We start from the raw sequence: 21,319 nt of genomic DNA, 5'->3' as shown, positions 1-21,319 counted from the left end.
ATTATGGCGCAATAAATCAGCCATGTACATTATATATTCATGAGATAAGTCATGGCTTTTATGATCAATAGAGACTCACTGCAGGTGGCTTCGTCCTCTCCGCCGGGACAGTCCTCATCGTGGTCGCAGATCCAACGCTTTGGGATGCACTCCTTGCTTTGGCACCGGTACTCGCTCTCCGAGCACTGTCTGTATGCTGAAAGAGACAGAAAAACGTCGTAACAGAGCCGGTAAATTCATTGCAGCAGTGTTAACCTTTCAGATGGACAACACAAAGACTTGAGACATTCTTCCCTTACCTTAAGTACTGTCTACATCACCAGGGCCACAATAAACTTGTCCGGTTTTGGAACAGACTATCTTAGGAAGTACTTTTTTATGCAGGGACTTCAGTCATTTAAGGGGTTTGGTGCTGAGGTTCACAGGTAAAACTTGCTATCAGAAAAGGAATAACTTTGTCAGGTAAGCAGAGCATAAATGTGATGACTTCATTCTTTTGATTCTAAATGAGCTTACTTCTTGATAATCATTCTTAAAATAAGGCAAACGAATATTTAATGCTTGGGAATACTGCATGCAGGATATATCACATCAGGCTCTGTATATAAACTCAAAATACTATCAAGTAGGTTTACCTCTCTTGTTTGACAAATTTTAAAACGATACCCTTGCCCCTCGCTTTGCATAACTCTCAAAATCTATTACATCTGTCCATATATCTTGATTGACACAATTTGAAGCATGATTCCTTTACATGAATGTGCAATGGACAGTGACTTACTGCAAGCCTGCTCGTCCGAGTTGTCTCCACAATCATTGTCAAAGTCGCAGACCCAACGGGGAGGAATGCAGTCGCCGTTGGTGCACTGGAATTCACCGGTATCACAGGTGGCCGATTCTGCAATAGAAATCACCAACAATACCATCAAACACCACTTTGAACTTCTCTCTTTTTAGATAGCGATATGGTGCATCCAATGGCAAATATTTTACCCTCTCCTCTGTGATGTATTATGGCATGTCACATGATTGTAAAATCTTTAAAAAACTCCAAGTTATTAAAATTTAAAATCAGTTCCTAAAATTTGAAATTCAGACATGAGATAATTTGCATATAACATCAAACTTTCTACTATTGAAAAAATTTTACATTTCTTTAAAAAATGCCAAGTTATTAAAATTTGAAATCATTCCTAAAGTTTAAAATTCAGACATGAGATAATTTGCATATAATATCAAACTTTCTACTATTGAAAAAATTTCACATTTCTTTTTTTTTTTCATCCTCAATCAGTGTACTTTGCTGTGCTCTGAGCTTCAATATCTGTGATTGTACCACAGAAATGGTGAGTCAGTGATTCTATCTCTCAGTCTAACAAGATCTCACATTTAGGTCAAATGCATTTCATATGAAGTACACAATGCTGATCGATGCTAGGATGGTATGGAAGAAAACAGAAAGAAATGGAGGCAAAGTGCTGAAAAGGGGGCAACAACACGTCATAGTTTTCTTTATTTACACAAAAAAACCCCACACATTTTTTTTTTTTTTTTTTTTGCTTTGTTTTGTTTCGGATTTGTAACTCACCACACTGACTCTCATCAGAGTTGTCTCGGCAGTTGTCGATGCCATTACAGACCGCCCAGCCAGGGACGCAGCGGTAGTTAGTCTGGCAGGAGAACCATCCGTCTGGACAGCCAGGTCTACTCTCTATGCAAGTGCGAGAAAGACAGATAAACAGAAAGACAGTCAACAGACAGACAAATAGACAGGGAAATAAACAAAAAGAAAGAGCCAGAAACATGGACAGATAGACAAGCAGGGAAAGACAAAGAGAGGCAATGTAGAGAAAAAAGACAGACATGGTCATACAGACAGCGACAAAGTGACAGACATGGAGAAAGGTAGACAGACAGACAGAGAAATAGATATACAAACAAGTAGAAAAGCAAAATAAAATAATGAGTAATGACATTAGCGACGACAAACTAGGATGCAATTACTTTAATGTAAATACCTTGAGAATCTGGTTTTCTTCATCATTTCATCATTTCACTGATCTGACATTCTCTATGCTGAAGAATATTGACACCTATACACACACACACCAAAGTCTAGAATACTTTTAGGATAGATGAAGTGGTAAATAGTACACTTTGGTACTTCTACAATAGCATCAGTTCAGTTTGACACTTACTTCTCTCTTGATTCTTTCTTACAACTTAAAGGGTGTGTACAGTTCTGGTTGAGGTGAGGATTTAGCTTTTAACATTTTGCGAGATATTCAGAAACCACTCTATGAGATGTCAAAGAGCATGTAATTCTAAGGGGCATCAAAAGTGTATTTGATAAAAATCGGTTTTAAAATGGCTGAGATATCCAAAACAAGGCGTGGCCTGTCGCCTTTTATTATTTTCACTTTTTTGGATATCTCAGCCATTTGAAAACCAATTTTCATCAAATAAACATTGAATCTTTCTTAAAATTACACGGCCTTTCATATTTCATCAGAGGTTTCCCATTATCTCACTTGGGAATGTTCAAAACATGAATCCCCACCTCAACCAGTACTGTACAGTCCCTTTAATAATTAGGCCAGTTCAACGATGCAAAAGTGGAAGTTACCAACTTTGAAGATACTAAGAATAGAACACCGTAGCTGGGGAAAAGAAAAGATGAAGAGAATTACCCCCCCCCCCCAAAAAAAAAAAAATACAAAAAGAAAACATCAGTCAAAAGATCACCTCTCATGATGAAAAGAAAGAAATTTGATTCATTAAAAAGCAACTCTACAGCCAAGAACTACAAGTATACTTACGACACTCTCGCAGAGGTTCATCGCTGGCATCGCCGCAGTCGTCATCCAGATCGCACACCCAGGACTGTGGGATGCAGTAACCCGTCCCACACTTGAAGAAGCCTTCGGCACACTCGGAGGCGGCTAATGGTGGAGTGAGAGATCAGAGTGAGGCAGATCCAGATTGGAGGGGAAGAGAAGTAGGGGGAGGGGGAGGGGAGGGGAGGACGGAGGGGAAGGGGGATGAAGGTGGGGCATGATTATGCAAAACTCAGATTGTACTGAACCTCAAGTAAAATTGCACTAATGAATGACAAAACCTGCTTGGCAAAAAAAAAAATCACGCCTGATTTGTCCGAAATGAAACGCCAAAAGGTACAGTATAATATTGTACAGATCAATAAGATTTTAAGGCTTTCTTCCAGGAAGAGAGGTTGACTTTTCTCATAAACACTTCCACAATGTGTCCTATTATCCAATAAACCAATTCAGATATTCAAATTCCCCTTTTGAGAAAAAAGATTGCTCCCGACAACCAGAAAGCTTGCCCGAGTTGTCTGACAGAGCAACATTTAATGCAGTTTTTGAAGAGTATTTCACAAGAACAGCTGGATAGAACAACTTGCTATTTTAACCCGATTATATCATCACAGAGACACAAGAATTTCTAATGTAACATTCAAAGTAAACTGGCATTATTCTGAGTTAGAACACTTGCACCGACTTCAAACTCTTGGAATGAGGATTGGAGATGATGGTTCCACGTACCACAGTCGCCCTGATCCTCATCTGAGCCATCCAGACAGTCCTCGTTGCCATTGCAGGCGAGAGTTTGACTGATGCACGACCCCGTGGCACATCGGAACTCCCATGGCTGACACATCGTGTCATCTGCACAGAAGAGGAAATAAGGGAGCACCAGTCTCACAATTTTTCTTGTGGATTATGTCTAGGTAAATCTTTTATTGGATGAATAAAATTTTCATTAGGCTTCTGTTTAAACAGAATACGAAGAGAGCCACAATGCCACCATAAAAGCAATAGCAGCAAAGAGAAATGACAATGATAACTACAGTTTATAAAATCATCTTCTATCATCAATATCACCATTAAAATCATCATTGTCATTGTCATCATCACTGTCATCATTATCGTCATCATCGTCATCATCGTCATCATCGTCATCATCAACATCATCATCATTAGCCGGTAAATTGTCGTTGTCCTGCTACAGTTGACAATGACTTACTGCAGTGAGCTTCGTCGCTTCCGTCCTGACAGTCGTCCACACCATCACACAGCTGGGTCGGGGGCACGCAGTTGTTGTTGGCACACTGGAAGATTCCAGCCTGGCAGTAGCGAATAGCTGCATGGAGGCGAGAAAGGGTAAAGAAGACAATGATGGTTTAACATTAAGTGTCTTCTCCAGAGAACAAAACACAAAACAGACTTGGAGCATGAATCAAATACTTTAACTACTGTTAAGTATTTGAAAAAGTGTAAGATATAAAAGAGTAGCCAATCTACTGCAACAAGATGGGCTACGCATATTGAGTAAAGAAAATTGTTAATAGATGAGATGTTTTTTAGATAGAAATCAAGATGAGACTTACTACATGAGATGTGAGAACAGTTTAATTACATTAACTCTGGAGTAAATTTGTTTGCCAATTCCACTGCTATCAAAGTACTTTGAGAGGATTACAGTATATCACTTTTAGCCACACTTACGGCAATCATCTGGCTCGTCCGATCCGTCCGCGCAGTCCTCCTCCACATCACACCGCCATGACAACGGGATGCACCTCTGGTTGTCCTCGCATCTGAACTGGTTGGCAGTGCATGCCGGTAGGCAGGTGAGGTTGTCTTCGTCCAGCTGGAAGCTGTCCGGGCAAGCGCAGGTGGAGGATTCCCCGCCGGGGGCGATGAGGCACAGGTGTGAACAGCCCCCATTGTGGGCACCGCATGGATTTGTAAGCGCTTTCGGGTGGAAAAACAAACATCCAACAAAATAAAAATGAAGTACACTGATCTTTCAGCAATATTCTTCACACAATTTTACAACACACTTTCCTATTTTATTGTTTATTTTACATACATTTCACATCCTGAAAAGAATCTGTTCATCTTGTCACCAATATGCCTTAAACCTTTATCTATATGACATCTTTCTCACATAGTTAGCCTCCTACAGATTTCCTTTTTGCTCTCCTTATCAAATAATTTAAGAAAATGTTGTGAGTTTTTGTTTTATTAATGGCTTTCCTAATGATGGGCTCCTGATGCTAAATGTTGGAGTAATGTAACTGTAGTAAGCAGTGAAAGAACTGGTACTGTATGTCTGATTTTACACTTTATACTCTGCATCTATTAAGGCTAGCTCAAATAAGGTTGTGGAATTGCTTCAAGATCTGGAGCAGGACAGATGGGCGGACGGTCACTCACTCTGGTCCTGGCGCAGCGGATGGTAGATCTGGACGTCCATCGGCAGCTGGATGTTCTGGACGTAGCGGGAGAGGCCCGCGCTGGTCAGCTTGTCGGCCCGCTTCACCCTCATGCTGGTCCAGTCCGTCCAGTACACGTAGTCCTCGAAGATGGAGATGGCAAACGGGTGGGAGAACATCTCTTCCTCCGGATGCGGGAGGATGGTGATCCCATTGCCGTCCAGATCGGAGAATCTGTGGAAGGATGGTGATGAGCAAAGAGCGTGATGGATACAAGCAAATCAAACAAGATTTGTGATTGGATAGGAATTAAAGGACAGCTCAATCACAGAGAGGAAAGAAAGAAAAGGAAGGAAGCAGTCACTGAGGGATCTTCTAGTTGGAAGTAAATGTATGGGTCCCCTTTGTCAGAGACTTGGAGCAGTTCTGAAAGCAAGTATAATGTTGTATCAATGCAAGTCCACTTACTGGTAGCTCAAATAATACAAAACTGCACATATGAATATTACTATAATATGCTACATTTCTCACCCAGATTGGACATTTGCTTCTTGCTAATCTATAATCTAAACCCAACCACTAACATTTAGCACAATATATGTGATACTATTAAGGGTAATGCATAAAGAAAAGACTTTTAAAAGAAAATGTAGTTACAATACATGAAGTAATATCATATAAAGGACCAATCTGCAAGAAAAAAACAAAAAAAAAAAAACCCCACAGCAAATACTGTTCACCAGTTCTGAAAACAGACAACATGAATCCTTGTATAGCAGGTTTCCATTCTTACATGAATACATTACACAGAGTAAAGGGCAATGTGAAATTTGCTGACCATGTGCTGTATGAAGACTTACGCGATGTAGTCGATGTGGGCGTCGCACCAGTACAGGCGCTCTGCAGCGTAGTCGATGGTGAGACCGTTTGGCCACACCATGCGGTCATTGTGGAAGCTGGACCGGTCACTACCATCCATTCCTACACGTCCAATGTAGGCACTCAAGCCCCAGTCAGTCCAGTACACATACCTTTTTTTTTGTGGAGAAAAGAGCATGAATAATGGTCTTAGAAATTGAAAACTGAAGCATCAGCATCTTTAAAGCACTAACAACTACTCAAACTACTCCTCGTCATGGCATAGCCTGTAACATCACTGGAAAGAAATCTTAATACAAAACCTTAATATTGATGAAACATTCTTCAAACAAAAACTGGTGCAGATATGTAACTAAAATCATACACACAGGTACATTCATTTATCTCTATACATACAATGTAATCATCGATCTATGAATGAATGTATTGTCATGAAAACTGTCAAAAGAAATAATGGTACAATGGGTACGAAAAATCCCATTGTCCTAATCATCAAAATATAATTGTTTTTAATAGCCACAGCCTTCTACGATGGCCTTTATTAATGCTCCTTTGAATAACAACTTGAAAGTGTGTGGGGGAAAAAAAAATGCCAATCCTATCATATCAACAGACTGCATTGCTCCTTGATGTTCGAAGAAATGGCGTACTAATTGGATGTGGGATGGGACGCAGTTATCACAGGAAAGTGTGAATGCATTATGCATGTATGATGCCTACATACTCATCAAAAGACTGAATAGGATAACGCCTTCAAATCCATACGGTGCAGCTTACCCATATTTTGGGTTGACCACCACGGCTCTGGGCTGGTCCATGCCAGAGTAGACCAGGGTCTTCCGCAGACTTCCGTCCAGCTCGGCCACCTCCATCACGTCGTTGACGCTGTCCACCCAATACAACTTCCTGTCAACAAATAAATGCATCTACCACATGAAGTTCACTGCCTCATGTTGTATTTGAAAAGATAGGAAAAACCAAATACCCCCCCCCCCCACACACACACACACTAAGCATACTGCTTAACAAAGTTTTACAGAATAAAAAATCTCCCTGTGGCAACATATCTGTCTATGATGCTGTTGTACAGTTTTGGAGTGATTTTCTAAGAGACGTTTCCTATGCTTTTGAGATACAATAAGTACTGTAGCTAAACTAACAAAAGATATTTTTACGAATTGAAAAAAGGAACAATCAAACTGCCAAGCAAATCACACTATCACAGGAAAACAAACAAAACTTCCATTGGATGTTTTCCTTAAATTTCTTACAGAACAGTTCGTAAAAAAAACAATAGTTAATCAAAAGGCAACAAATAATGACAAAATTTGGTTTTCCAACCTGAATTTGACAGCTTTGAAACTTATTATGTATGATTCAAGTATCAATATGAATAAAGAAAATGAATAGGTCAGTTATCTTCAGCAGGAATGACAATGGTGCTGAACATACATCTACTGGTAGAACACACCCCCCCCCCCCCAGTATGCATATGCATACCTTTAATGTCAGGCAAAAGATTGCTGTTCAGTGATTGGTCATGACAGAAATATATCTCTTTTTTAACCCTAACTAGGCCTGGGAGGGAACCTTTGAGCCCCCCCCCCCCCTGACATTCCACGCAGTGTGTCGTCATTGCAAAGTTGTCATTATCAACTTTTCCTGTAAGTTTCATCCAAATCCGGTACAACTTTTTGAGTTATTCTGCAAAGAAACCAACAAACCCCGACAAAAACGTAACTTCCTTGGCAGAGGTAATAATAACGAGAGAAACACTTTTTCCTCACCTGCCAACCCAGTCCACAGAGAGCCCCTCGCCGCCATCTACGAACTCGTCGACGACGACTTCCTGATCCATGCCGTCCAGTCCCATTCTCAGGATGTGTCTCTCGTTGACGTCAAGGAGGTACAGTTTCTCCTCGCTGTAGTCGAAGTCCAGCGCCACAGCGCCGGAGAAGCCCTCGGCGATCAGGGTGTACTCCCGACCGTCGGTCGAGAGCGACCGCACGTAGTACAGGTTGCTGAATATAATGAGCGGGTCTATACCTGTTGGTGCCAAAACAGATGGTCCGTAAGACAAAAATCGGAGAGCAACGGATCGGGATCGTTTCTATGTATATAAAATAGGCGTCTAATACTTTGCAAAAAAGCAGGTCTAGATTTCTTTGACACATTCACTAACTGTGAGCCATTCGAAATCGGCAATCAGCAGTAATCACTACCACTATCAATACTATTACTATAAAATTATACAACCTACTGCACATATAACTTTTTTTTTAACTACCTATCTAGTCATGTCTTGCAACCACAATGGTGATGTGAATGAAATGACTAAAAGTAAAAAGAATTGGCAAAAATATTGTAAAATGATGAATACCTAATTGAGCGTATTTGGAAGGCTTAGATCACTGAAAAACATATTATGCAAAATCATATCGAGTACACTTATGTACTTAAAAAAAAAAACCAGTAGATATTTTGCCACTCTTGTGACACAATCGTCCCCGTATGGGATGGTGTCAAAGGCCACGGCAAAGTTACGAGCACGAAAACAAGAAAACGGGACACAAACCTGATGCGTGTTTGCAGGAGCGGCCGTTGGCCTCCAGGACGTATCCCGTCGCGCATTTGCAGATGTAGCTGCCCCTTGTGTTTTCGCACAGCTGAGTACACAGATCTGGCATCTCCTCACATTCATCAATTTCTGGGAATCAGGCATGGTGCAAGTAAATAATAAATGCACGAGATACAAGAGGAAATTTGTGGCTTACCACAATCATACTTTGTTTTTGTGTTTTGGTTTTTTATTGGCCTTGCACAGGCCATATAACAATATATTGCCTGTAAAAAACATAATGAGCAAGACTAAGTTATTTTGCTGATTTGAGTTATATGCACATTATAAGCATAATGCATGGAAAACATTTCATGGTCTTACCACTGGAAGTTTCTGAGTACAGCTAATAAAAGCTAGGTCGATATCATTTGAATAAACGATAATATGCGGTATACACACTTGAGAGAGAAACACAACAAGTACTCAAGTCAGAGGTGTCGACACCCAGGCAGAAACTTTAGCTTCACATCATGGGGGACATCATATTCACAAATACCAGTGTAGACGCACTTACCTGCACACGTTTTTCCGTCTGAATTCAGCCTGAACCCATCATCACACGTGCAATAATAACTGTTGGCTGTGTTCACACACGTGTGCTGGCATCCGGTTTGCTCATTATCGCATTCATTCACACCTGAAGGGAGCAAAGAAGTCATCACATGAGATTTTATGAAACTTCAGATGTAAACACACCTCCTCCTTTGTCAGACATACTTTTCATCTACAAGCTATGACTTAGAACTCTTAAGTGTTTTATAATATGTCACCGAAACACAGTCATCCTACTGAAAATATTCACCCTTCATTTATTTTTGTTCATAAAAACTTCAAACAAAAAAACATCTATCCGTCTCCCATGTATTTTCACTTTCCTACACCCCATGATAAATGCTCATCTCATAGCTGAACAATTAACTTTATACAGCAGTGCCAACACCACGAACCCACATATTAACCCGTTGAGGAAAAGTCCCGAGTATACTCGGGCAGGTGTCTATGGGAAATGTGTGTTGTAGCAAAATCAGTCCATCCTCAACGGATAAACATGAAAATAAAACACCACTTTATGCTTTTTTCAAAACTTGGACACTTTGATTCCCTTTGCAAATGAGCACTGCAGGTCTACACTGTCATGATACAATACACAAGTGGTTTTACCTTGCTGACTTAAAACTTGATATCGCACTTTACAGAGTTTACAGAACTTGATGTCAAACTACATGAAGTTTACTTTATACACCTGGTGATACAGTGTATATCCTATGTTCATGTCAAAACTTTGCACTTTACTTATCAAATGGTGAACAGGAAGCCCACGTAGTGATAACTGAGGCAAGACACCACACAATTTGTGCTCACCTTAGCACAGCGCAGCTGTGAGCCTATGTCACTTACACAATACACCAGGAGACGTACAGTTGTACAATGCCTATCTCAAGACTACACCTTTTACACAGTGCACGGTAAGCCTACACAGTGTAAAAACCACAATACACCACATGACCGTGCTCACCACATCGATATTCATCCAGCCCATCATTGCAGTCCACATCATCGTTACAGATCAATTCCTGTTTTATGCAGGTTCGGTCACTGCACATGTACTCCCCAGCACTGCACACTGGTCCTTCAGAATCTATTGAGAGGTATAAAAAGAGGATATATATATATATATATATATAAAACCATCTCATTCAATTTTCATCCATTTTTACAAGTTTTCTTGTAAAGGGATGAAAAGAGGGATGTGAATCAATTTCATTATTTTTGAAATAAAAGTTATCAAAGAACATCAACAAATACAAATGATTAAAAAGATGAGTTCTGAGAGGAGTTTGAAATGATTTAATAGATGAGGCATTCTGAATATGAAGAGGTTGAGTTTATTCCAAAGGGCAGTTTCTCTATATTGTTTGAATTTATTTCAATAATCTAAAAGGAGAGAAACAAAATAATATCTGCACAACACTTCTTCTTGGCATCCTGAGATCAAGAGACAAAGCCATCAAGAAATTAGGAGGCAAGGCTGTGCATACCACATCCACTCTCATCGGAATTGTCTCGACAATCATCACGTCCGTCACACGTCCAACTCATGAGGACGCAGCGGCCATTGTTACATGTGAACTCCGTCTCGGGGCTGCATGTCGCATAAACTGTATGAAAAGAAAAAAAACACCATATAACCCTTCCAATTCTGCCGTTTCAAGCAAACTTGAAAAATAAAAAGACGCACGAGGAAGTCGCACAATGATCAATATCATGCATTTACAGATGAAATCATTTGTGACCTACTACAACAAAAGAATCCTAAAGTCGCTGAAGGCTGAGCCAAGAAAACAGAGTTTGAAGTCAGATCACCAAAATTGGTCAAAACGATCGGATTTCTGTTTTTGGCATACTTTTGCAGTCTAATGTATCGTCTATCATCCGTCAAAGTTTCAAAGCTAAATGATCAAAGAAAAGGCAAGAAAATAGCATTTTCTGAGCCATGATTTTCTGACTTTCAATGGAACAGAAACACGTCCGAAGATTTGGATTTAGCGCCGCAGCTAGACTCCGCCCCCAGCAACGAGGGAGTGATCTTATTGGTCAGTGCATGGCATCCAGGTTACTGATTGGTCGTGCGTAGACCGCTGGGGCTAAGCTTGATGAACTTTGTGGAGGTTGCTAGGAGCATACCTTGTACTGTCAAGCAGTGAAAACTGTCTTTGCCTCCCCTTGATCATGATAGCATCGGAAGGAAAACTTTGAAGGCGGTTTTCTCGATATGCTCACTCGACATGCTCTAATAAAATCATTGATACCTCCAAACCAAGTACTTTTATGAGTTGCGTTATATATCAAATAAAAGTGGAAGAGTAAGGGAATAATGTCATGTCATTTTCAGAAAATTGTCCTAGCTCCCCAAACTTTTGGCTCCTTTTGTTGTAGCAGGTTACACTTATTTCCGGAAAAGATAACCGAGCTAAAAAGGAGTGACAAAGATTGCTCCTCAGCATTTATTTTGACACAAATCAGCACTTAACCCTTTGCTTGCCATATAAATTTCTTGTCCATAGGTATATGTGTAAAATTTGTGTACATTTGACCCTCTAGCACAGAAAGATTTAATCACATATCTCCAGATCCATATCAAGATAATTTGGGCAATCCATGGAGCATGGTGATAATCAATTTCTCTTGATTCATAATGAAATGGGCACAATATTTTGGACACCACCACCTGCATAATGTTATGGCACCTTCCACCATTTTTCTTTTGTGTGTGTGTGTGTGAGTGTCACTTCAAAATACATCACCAGCAAATGATGACTACAGATATTGTGAGTTTTTAAATGTTGGATTGAAGAACTGAGTTAAAACAACAACATATTATGAAACATTCATTTGACTTCACATTACTATGGTAATACTGGGTCCACAAGCATTGTATGATGCCTGAAAAGGTCATGTAAGATGTATTAAACATCTAATCTATCAACTCATCAAACAGAAAATTTAATAAAGTCCATTTCTACCCATCATAGATTTTCACAACACATACAAAAGTTGATGGAACTCATATGCACAACATCTGCAAATGCCGGTCAAAGTGGACATAGACTCACCGCAATTTGATCCTTCGTCTGACTGATCTCCACAGTCGTTGTTGTGGTCACACTGGAAGAGCTGTGGAATGCAGAGTCCATTGCTGCAGGCAAATTCTCCAGTATTGCAGGTGCGCAAGGCTGTACACAAGCAAAAGGGGGGGGGGGGGAGAATTTGATGCAAGGCCTCTTCAAAATTTCATTGCAGGTGTTGTGAGGATGACTTGATTTTGTTTCAAGAAGTACCATGCTACACCAAAGCACTCTGTGTGGTAGAGTGGCATTCTATATTTGGATGCATGTTTGTTTAACTCGGTCATTACCACAGGTAATGATAGTGCATGATAAGTCAGTTGCATTTTGGATGCTCTGGTTCCAGATGCATAAAAGATTGATCTTCGCAATTTCCCCCAATGTTAGAATTCTGTTTGATACAGCATCATCTTTCACACAGCACTCAATGTGCATCCATGATGTGTGAACAGTTTCTTTCAGTTTGATTTATTTTAAGTGTATACAATCTACACATCAGAATGACTTTGAAAGCGGCTACTGCATGAATTAATCATGACATTTGTGGACACATACTTTTAATGACCTTTGCAATTAGTTCTTCTGAAACAGAAGTACAGGCCGGAAAAGGCGTCAAAGATTTCACTTGAATTGATACACAGTTAACCTTGTCTACGTCAACTTCGCACAAGACGAAAAATTGGCTAAGTTGAAGAAAAATTCCATCCAAAACAGACATTAAAGAATGTGTGAATTCCATTGTGTAAGTTCAAATTAAAATCAATGTAAAGTTCAACTGCTATCTCTGGGCCCCGTTTTATCAAGAGATAAAATTGATCTTAAAGGACAAGTTCACCTTCATAAACATAAGGATTGAGAGAATGTAGCAATATTAGTAGAACACATCATTGAAAGTTTGAGGAAAATCGGACAATCCGTTCAAAAGTTATGAATTATTGAAGTTTTTGTGCAGTAACCGCTGGATGAGAAGACTACTGCAGTGTGTGAATAACTTAGATGTCACATGCGTACAACAATATAAGGAAAATATAAAGAGAATTTCACAAAATTTCATCTTTTGAAAAAAGTACACATTCCCCCGACTCGTTACCGACAAATGTTATGGGTAATATTATTCCCCCTGCCTTTAGAAAGAGGCAAGTCAAGTGCTCTTTTATTATGCGCAAAAAGTGAAAATATGTTGAATTTTCTTTACATTTTCTTTATACTGTTGTACGCATATGACTCACAAGCTGTAGTAGTCTCCTCATCCAGCGGTTCCAACACAAAAATTTTAAAAATTCATAACTTTTGAATCGATTGTCCAATTTTCTTCAAACTTTCACTGATGTGTTCTACTAATATTGTTGCATTCTCTCAATCCTTATGTTTATGAAGGTGAACTTGTCCTTTAAGTTTCCTTACCACACAGGCTGCCATAGACTTACAGTTGAAATCAACTATATAATCAATTTTAACTCTTCATAAAACAGGGCCCTGGTCCCTTTAGATTCAACTTAAGCAAGGCTGCCTGTATGTGCATGATGGGAAAGTCATGAATTTGACCAAGAAGGATCTCAATATTCTGTGTGCTGCCTAGTTTCTTGAGTTTGAAGGGTGAAGCAATTGCACCTTATTCAACTTCATGAAATTCTTCCGTCGAGATGTTTTCATTGCAACTGATTGACAAATTGCCCTACATCGACGTAAATAAGCACTGAATTGATCAGGGTTTTAGTAGTAGCCATGATAAAAATCATGGGCGTACATACTCGAGCAGGATTCGAAGCTACGACCTCCTGATCACCGGACAGGCGTCATCTCCACTAGACCACCGAGCTTTCGCCCGACAGCAAGTGTTGGTTCTAATCCTTATAGTATACTATAAGGATATTATAAGGGTACTGCGTAATTATTCAAATTCATGAAATTCTTCCGTCGAGATGTTTTTGTTGCAACTGATTGACAAATTGCCCTACATTGACATAAATAAGCACTGAATTGATCAGTAGTAGCCATGATAGAAATGATTTTTATCATGGCTACTACTAAAACACTGATAAATTCAGTGCTTATTTACGTCGATGTAGGGCAATTTGTCAATCAGTTGCAACAATTGCATCTTATCAAACCTTTTTTCAAGTCTCTCTCTTTGGTAGTTGCTTGGGCAAACTTTGCATAGATGCATGCACCTGCTATACCTAAACAGGTCTCCATGATTACACATATATGAAGATGAAAAGCGACAGAGGTGAGTACTCACTGCAGTTTGCTAGTTCGTCGTCACCCTTCTCGCAGTCGGTAACTCCGTTGCACACAAGCGTTGTTGGGATGCAGCGGTTCTGTCGATGCTTCTTTTGCTCACATCTGTAGAAATTTTCTGGGCAGACGTACTCTCCTAATGGGCAAGTGGTAGAAAACAAAATCAATTAGTGACTAAAACAACTAAAATTTAATCAAAAACACTGCATGAGAATGTGTGTGTGTGTGTGTGTGTGTGGGACATGTTAATCTACACTAATCCTTTTTTTTCTGGAACAAGTAGCCATTTTATCTAAAAAAAAAGAAAAAAAGTGACTGAAATTATGATCTTTTGTATAAAGCGATCAAATTTAGAAATCTCTAAAATTTTAAATGAGAGATCTTACAATCATTAATATGCTCTTCTTTAGAATTTTTTCAAATTACGCAAATGTTTGGATGGTAAATACTAGCACCATGTAATTTTCCCAATTGAAAGCAACATAGAATATTAATTTTTTTTTTCCTCCTTATGAACCATTTAGTGCCACAACCCAGTCATTTTAGTGTCTTTTGGAGTCAATCTTCCAAGAATCCTTGCAATTTTTTTTTTTTTTTCTTATACTTGTATGGCAGTTTTGCCAAATTGCTTACTACACAGAGATATTGCACCATCTATCATTAAGATTAAATACATCTTTACCTTCTGAAAAGTTTTTATGGGAATGCATTGTACTAAAACTACACTGAGACAACGGCTATTGGTCAAGGAAGATGAACGAGCCTAGGCACTCACCGCACTGGTCATGTTCGTCTGAGCCATCTGGACATTCCGGTATTCCGTCGCACTCCCACTCATCTGTGATACACGTCCCATCATCACACGTGAAGAGACCCGCATGGCACGTGAATTCAGGTGAGGCTAGGGTCAAAGGTCGAATCACAAATGGTTAAGAGTTATTTTCAATCACTTAGACTTATTTTGTTTCATCCAGTACATTACAGCATTCATCAATGTCTTGGATTAAAGCACAGTATAATAACTAAAAGTAAAGTATAATATATGGGTACATCTTGCAATCCACTCATATAGCTAAGCTAAACATATGCATGTCAAATCGCACAAAGTTCTCCTTAAATGCCCCCTTTGGCACACAGTACATCTAACAATGAAAAGGTCATGATACTATAACAAATACTGTCATTACTTCATTTCCGTCCTGAAAGGAGATATGACAGTTATTAAACTTCAGTTGTAAAATCACTAAATTCCTTGTTTCATCAATTTCTACTGCTGGCTATGGAACAAATGGCTTGTCATACGCATGACTGAAACAACAGGAACAACTTGGACAGATGCACACATTCAACCAGACAAGGGAAAAAACAAAAGATTGATAGTGGCTTGAAAAAAGTAACAGGAGTAGATATATTCCATCACTGCTTCTACCCTGAGAGATAAAAGTGCAGTGTCTTAATAGCATATCATACAGGGGCGGATCCAGGAATTCCCGGGGGGTGGGGGGGGGGGGGGGGGGCTTTACAAAATTAAAGGGGCGCATGCACCCCCCACATATTTCTTCCCATTCATTTTATTTTACCAAAAAATAAAGAGGGGGTGCGTGCCTGGTGACACCCCCCCCCCCCCCCCCCCCCGGATCCACCACTGTTATCTATCAACATGCTTCTGTTGAAGCTGACAAGAGCGTCTTGAGTTGCACAATATGTCTTACAGCAGTATTCATCTTCATCTTCACCGCCCATACAGTCCCTCTCTCCGTCGCAGCGCCAGGAACCAGGTATACATCTCCCGCTGTCGCACAGAAAGTCCTCCGGTGCACAAGTCCTGGAACCTGCAGGGGCAGAGCGTGGTAAATTAATGCAGTAGAGTTAAAAGGGTTGCAGTTCGCGAGTGAAAGCATTCTGACGATTCTGTAAGAAGTTCTTGAGCAAAGATACGATCTGTTGCAGTTACTTGTTTGTTTGTTTCATTTCCATCTGAGAAGATGGCTGGATCCCCCATATTCAGTTGCAACAGCTGGCCTTCCATGGGGTCTAGCTGGATGTACGGTGGCTCCACTTCACTGCCTTAAACACCCTGCTCTTTGCGATGAATAAATGAAGTTGTGACTTTCTCACACACGGGACCTCCATTTTATGTCCTGGGGATTCCAAGGGACAGAGTGTTTTTGCCTCTTACTAGAGGAGACGGTATGATTACACCCAACACTGCTCAGTGGGACCAGAGAATCGAACTGGGGTAATTTGGATCGTGAGGTGGACGTGTTCCCGATTGAGCTAATTCACTGCCCTTAACTTGTAATATGATGTCACTAAAACATCCCTCATAAAGGATCAATATTACACAGCAAAGATTATGGTGTGAAAATTTGATTGATGATCCTGGCACAAAGCATTTTGATGTCATTTTTCATAGCATTCATTTAAAGAAATGTTTAATAGACCTCTGACAACACCTGTCTTCTGACATGAAGGCATTTGGTAAATGAGTGCACACATGTTGGTCATGGGGCATGCACATTTGTTGACAATTTAATACATAGTAACTGCATATAATTGTTTGAACAAGGGCACTGCACAATCAAGCTGTGATAGCACAAAACTTGAAACAATCCCAGAGCACCCCCCCCCCCCCCCATTGAAAGCCTTACGGTCACTGATGCCACAACAGAACTGTGCAATGGTTCTTTTTTAAAAAATCCTGTACGTCAATAACAACCTGAACCACCACCAAAACCTAATCACCTGGTCATTTCACCACAACAGACCTATCTTGAGAATTCATCAAATTGTCTGTATTCATTCAACATCAGGACGTACCCAGTAATATTGCAAGCAGATGAACAAACACACAAACATCAGTAAAAACACACACAACCTCTATTGTGGAGATAATGATTACTTTGCAAGCTATTTTGGCACTCACCGCAGAACAGTGGCTCCTCGTCGGAATTGTCCCCACAGTCGTTGCTTCCATCACACAGCCACTGAGAGAACACACAGATGTTGTTGCCCGGGCAAGGAATGTAGTTTTCTGGACATTCTCTTGGCGCTGCAGGGGAAAGAAAGGTCAAAGGTCCGAAGATCATATTGGGACGAGAGGAGACGTCCAAAAACAGATCAGTGAAAGTTTGAAAAGAACTGAAAAAAAAATATCACTGTAGGCATTAAAACGTGTGAGATGTATTAACATCAAAGATGTTGTGTTGTCTTACGGAAATGTTCATATGGCTGTTAACCAGTTGAGGACGAGTCTGGAGAATACTTGGGCAGGTGTCTATGAAAAATGCATGTTATAGCAAAATCAGTCCGTCCTCAACAGGTTAAGGTCATTGCATTTTATTTCTGTACTGATCTTTATCCGGAGATCTCCTTATTTGTCTTTGGTGGTTCTAAAAGCAACCTGCCATCAATTTAGAATATTTCATGTCTTGACCCTTTGATGGATGTACAGGCGACTCATGTAAATAACATTGTCTTCAAGGCCAGCAGTTGTCTTTACTAACATCACAATTTCGTTATACTGAAGGGAATGTACGTTGCACCACAGATGTTACTGATGATAATTTGGGGACCTGAAGTTTAACTCTGTTCTAACAAAATTTTGTCACAAATCTAATTGCCAAAGTGTTATAATTTGTTTTTTGATTTTGTACAAATTTAATGAATCTAATCAGTTTCATCTGATCTCTCTCCAATACAAAGCTAAAAAGTGAAATTCAGCGGTGCAAATTTAAAAACGAGATGGCAATATCTGCAGCCAAAGTCCACGACGCTGTCAGGCGATATATCATGGGGTACTCACGGCAGTCTTTCTCGTCGGACGCCTGGCCATCCGGGCAGTCAGCAAAGCCATTGCAGACGCCATCGGCCGATATGCAAATACCGTTGGCGCACGTGAAACTGGTTACTGGGTCGCATGTGGGATTTTCTACACAGTGACATGAAGAAAACAAAACAAAGATATTAACAATTATTCTGCTTCATGCAATTGGCAAATACCAGTGACAAATGTTCACTTTGATGGGGGCTTAATTGCTTGAGTGCATACCACCATCACTTGCTGCTCGATTTGGAAGACAAGAAAAAAAAAAATGTATACTCTGAATTTACACAAACAGCATGAGAGCAGCCATTTAACACTTGTTTTTGAATACTTAAGATACAACATTGTCTCAAATTATCTCATAATTGCTTTTTTAAAACATGGTTTTTCCTAATATGTTGCTACTGTAAACTCTGCTCTTGGAAATGACAAGTTAATCACAGTTTCAATATAATCCTGTGTGTTAAAGGCACATGGTCCCGGTGGTTTAGTCAAATGCGTACGCGGGCACATGGCGCAAGTTTCCCATAGAGACCTTCGCTATCGACTCCTCTTTAGCACTTACGCTGTGGCCCATTTCCCCAAGTCCAAAGAAGTCCCATCCACTGTAGTCAGTGGTCCGATCACAGTTCGGCTCATGATTCAGCTGGGGGGATGGCAGCTTTAGCAAACTTCTTTTGTGATGTCACACTAAGAAGCACATAAGCACGCTTCCTGGCATCACTACAGACTGCGTGATGTGCAGAGAAGACAACGAAGGCAATGTTACCTAGCAACACCTACGCGCTTTACTCTTGATGACAGCTCAACTTCGGTAATCTTCGTATCAATGCTAACAGTGATCGGCAGTATCATCAACAGCGCCATCTACACTACCGGAACTATGCCCCTTTAAATAATGGCATATGGTAGTGCTTGCATGACATAATATCATGACTGGCAGATTGAAACCCATCAGCAGCGGTACTCCTTAAAATCATACAAACATATTTAGGAGCTAGACTCTGATCTAGAGCTTTTAGTGATCTATCACTCAGACTTAAACTAAAATGAAGGCCCCTCCCCCCCCCCCCCCCCCAAAAAAAAATGTTTTTAACCTCTTGTTTTTCATGGTACTGTTTGCTTTGGGGGAACTTTTTTTTTCGAGAGTCTTTACATTGCTAAATCTATACCCACTTCTTATATTGACAACACATTCAGAACACTAAGTTCATGTTTCTGTTCCATATTGCCAGGTTTTCCAAATTTCTTTCTGATCTTTAAGCACAATTTACTGCGTTTATTCAGCTCCATCGAACGTTAATCTTTTTCCAAAATATTGTACACAGCAAAAATTGAGATGTACAAAATTGTAGTGAGATGGTAATTTTTGCAGCAAGATCCCATAAGGAATCAATGGAATAACAAATTGAAAGTAGCACTAATTAATAAAATGATCTTCTTAATTCAAGCTTCAGATTGAGAATTAGTGAAGACAATGCTAAGCTAGTTATAATTGAGCCTGAACTGCATCAACTCGATGTTAATGCGATAATGGTACTTTTACCATGTACTGCATCAACTCATGTTGAAGCTGCATACTTTTAACTGAATCAACATATTTTGATGCAATCTCTTTACCAAGAGCTTCAGCAATTCTTATCTTAGAAACTGGGTAGACCTACAGTGAATTATCACAGCGAATTGAGCTGCCCCATGTTGGCATCTGAATGACGGTATGATCTAAAATTAGAAGCTATCCTGTTGGGGTATCAAAACTCAAATTACATTGCTACTGCCATCAGGTCCATACATACGTACCTTTTCATGACGCCATGCAAAATCTTGATCCATTCATATAACATTATTTTGGTGCTGTTAAGTCAGCACACCCTTCAGAAAAGTCCTAGTAAAAGGGCTATAAATCATGTTTCAATGTTCACATACTGTGGGAATATCCTTGGAAAGACGGCTGAAAAATAATGACACTAAAATATGAATTCATTATGTGTAGTCATGCATGGCATTTGATAATTGAAAGAAGTGACTGCACAATGAACATTCTTTTCATTAACAGACATTCAATGGAACATAAGAGCAGTGTTGTGTGTGTATAGGCTAAATATAGCAAAGAGAATTTGTTACATTTCTTTGCTTGACAGTTCATAAAGATTGTCACACGAATGACAAAGCAAAAGATGATGTACCACAGTTTTGTTCATCACTGTTGTCCAGACAGTCATCAAAGAAGTCACACTGGAACTGCTGGTAGATACAGCGCCCGTTGGAACATGTAAACTGATCGCTGGCACACTGGTGATTGTCTGCAATATGATCAAATATTTGGTCAAAACTGGTAAATCTGGTCACTCATTGATGTGCACATTATGAAGCACTTCATATTCGTTCTCAACCATGATACGCCTTTCATAGATAGCATTATAGACTCTAGAGTTACAAAATGTCAGAGAATATGTTGGTATTGTATTTATAGTGGTACCTAGCATATTGGACTGGGCACAGTTCCATTATATTTTGTCTTTTTTATGAAACATTGTTAAATTGTGCCTTTGATTAATTTCTCATAACTGTCTATGACTTTTGTTTGAGCTTACAATATAACAGCAATGATATCACGAGTGATGTAGATATGAGGGTTTTCAGAAGGCTTATCTGAAAAGCTACCATCTTTTTCTCAATTTCTTTTCCGAATTTACAAAATTTTACCTAGTTCTGTTAATAAACAGGCAACACACAAGTACAGAAGATTGAAATAAAGGTTAATTCTGCTGTTTCTCTTAAAAATGCATGATTTTGTGCAGACTTAATGCTATCAGTTCCATCTCATCTTTTTCTGAGTCTGATGTTGGATAAAATTTAAAAATTGCCCATCGAAGACCCCGAAG

The 21,319-nt window shown here is 39.7% G+C and overlaps 1 protein-coding gene across 1 annotated transcript in view; it reads right to left on the bottom strand.

The window, feature by feature from the left end:
- The window catches only part of LOC140245143 (low-density lipoprotein receptor-related protein 2-like), a 44,134-nt gene that overhangs the window by 16,829 nt on the left and 5,986 nt on the right, over positions 1–21,319 (bottom strand). Inside the window, exons 4-25 of the mRNA XM_072324743.1 lie at positions 20,621–20,737; positions 18,414–18,539; positions 17,535–17,660; positions 16,321–16,440; positions 15,384–15,509; positions 14,610–14,744; positions 12,356–12,475; positions 10,781–10,900; positions 10,258–10,380; positions 9,256–9,378; positions 8,697–8,828; positions 7,909–8,167; positions 6,899–7,027; positions 6,103–6,273; positions 5,244–5,476; positions 4,530–4,778; positions 4,048–4,164; positions 3,567–3,689; positions 2,820–2,942; positions 1,589–1,711; positions 782–898; positions 80–196 (exon numbers count right to left, since the gene is read on the bottom strand). Of these exons, the coding sequence (XP_072180844.1) occupies positions 80–196; positions 782–898; positions 1,589–1,711; positions 2,820–2,942; positions 3,567–3,689; positions 4,048–4,164; positions 4,530–4,778; positions 5,244–5,476; positions 6,103–6,273; positions 6,899–7,027; positions 7,909–8,167; positions 8,697–8,828; positions 9,256–9,378; positions 10,258–10,380; positions 10,781–10,900; positions 12,356–12,475; positions 14,610–14,744; positions 15,384–15,509; positions 16,321–16,440; positions 17,535–17,660; positions 18,414–18,539; positions 20,621–20,737 (3,129 nt within the window). The remainder of the gene's footprint in view (positions 1–79; positions 197–781; positions 899–1,588; positions 1,712–2,819; positions 2,943–3,566; positions 3,690–4,047; positions 4,165–4,529; positions 4,779–5,243; positions 5,477–6,102; positions 6,274–6,898; positions 7,028–7,908; positions 8,168–8,696; positions 8,829–9,255; positions 9,379–10,257; positions 10,381–10,780; positions 10,901–12,355; positions 12,476–14,609; positions 14,745–15,383; positions 15,510–16,320; positions 16,441–17,534; positions 17,661–18,413; positions 18,540–20,620; positions 20,738–21,319) is intronic.

This window comes from Diadema setosum, chromosome 22 (assembly GCF_964275005.1).
Source record: "Diadema setosum chromosome 22, eeDiaSeto1, whole genome shotgun sequence".
Lineage (NCBI taxonomy): Eukaryota > Metazoa > Echinodermata > Echinoidea > Diadematoida > Diadematidae > Diadema > Diadema setosum.
This window is presented reverse-complemented; position numbering and strand designations above follow the sequence as displayed.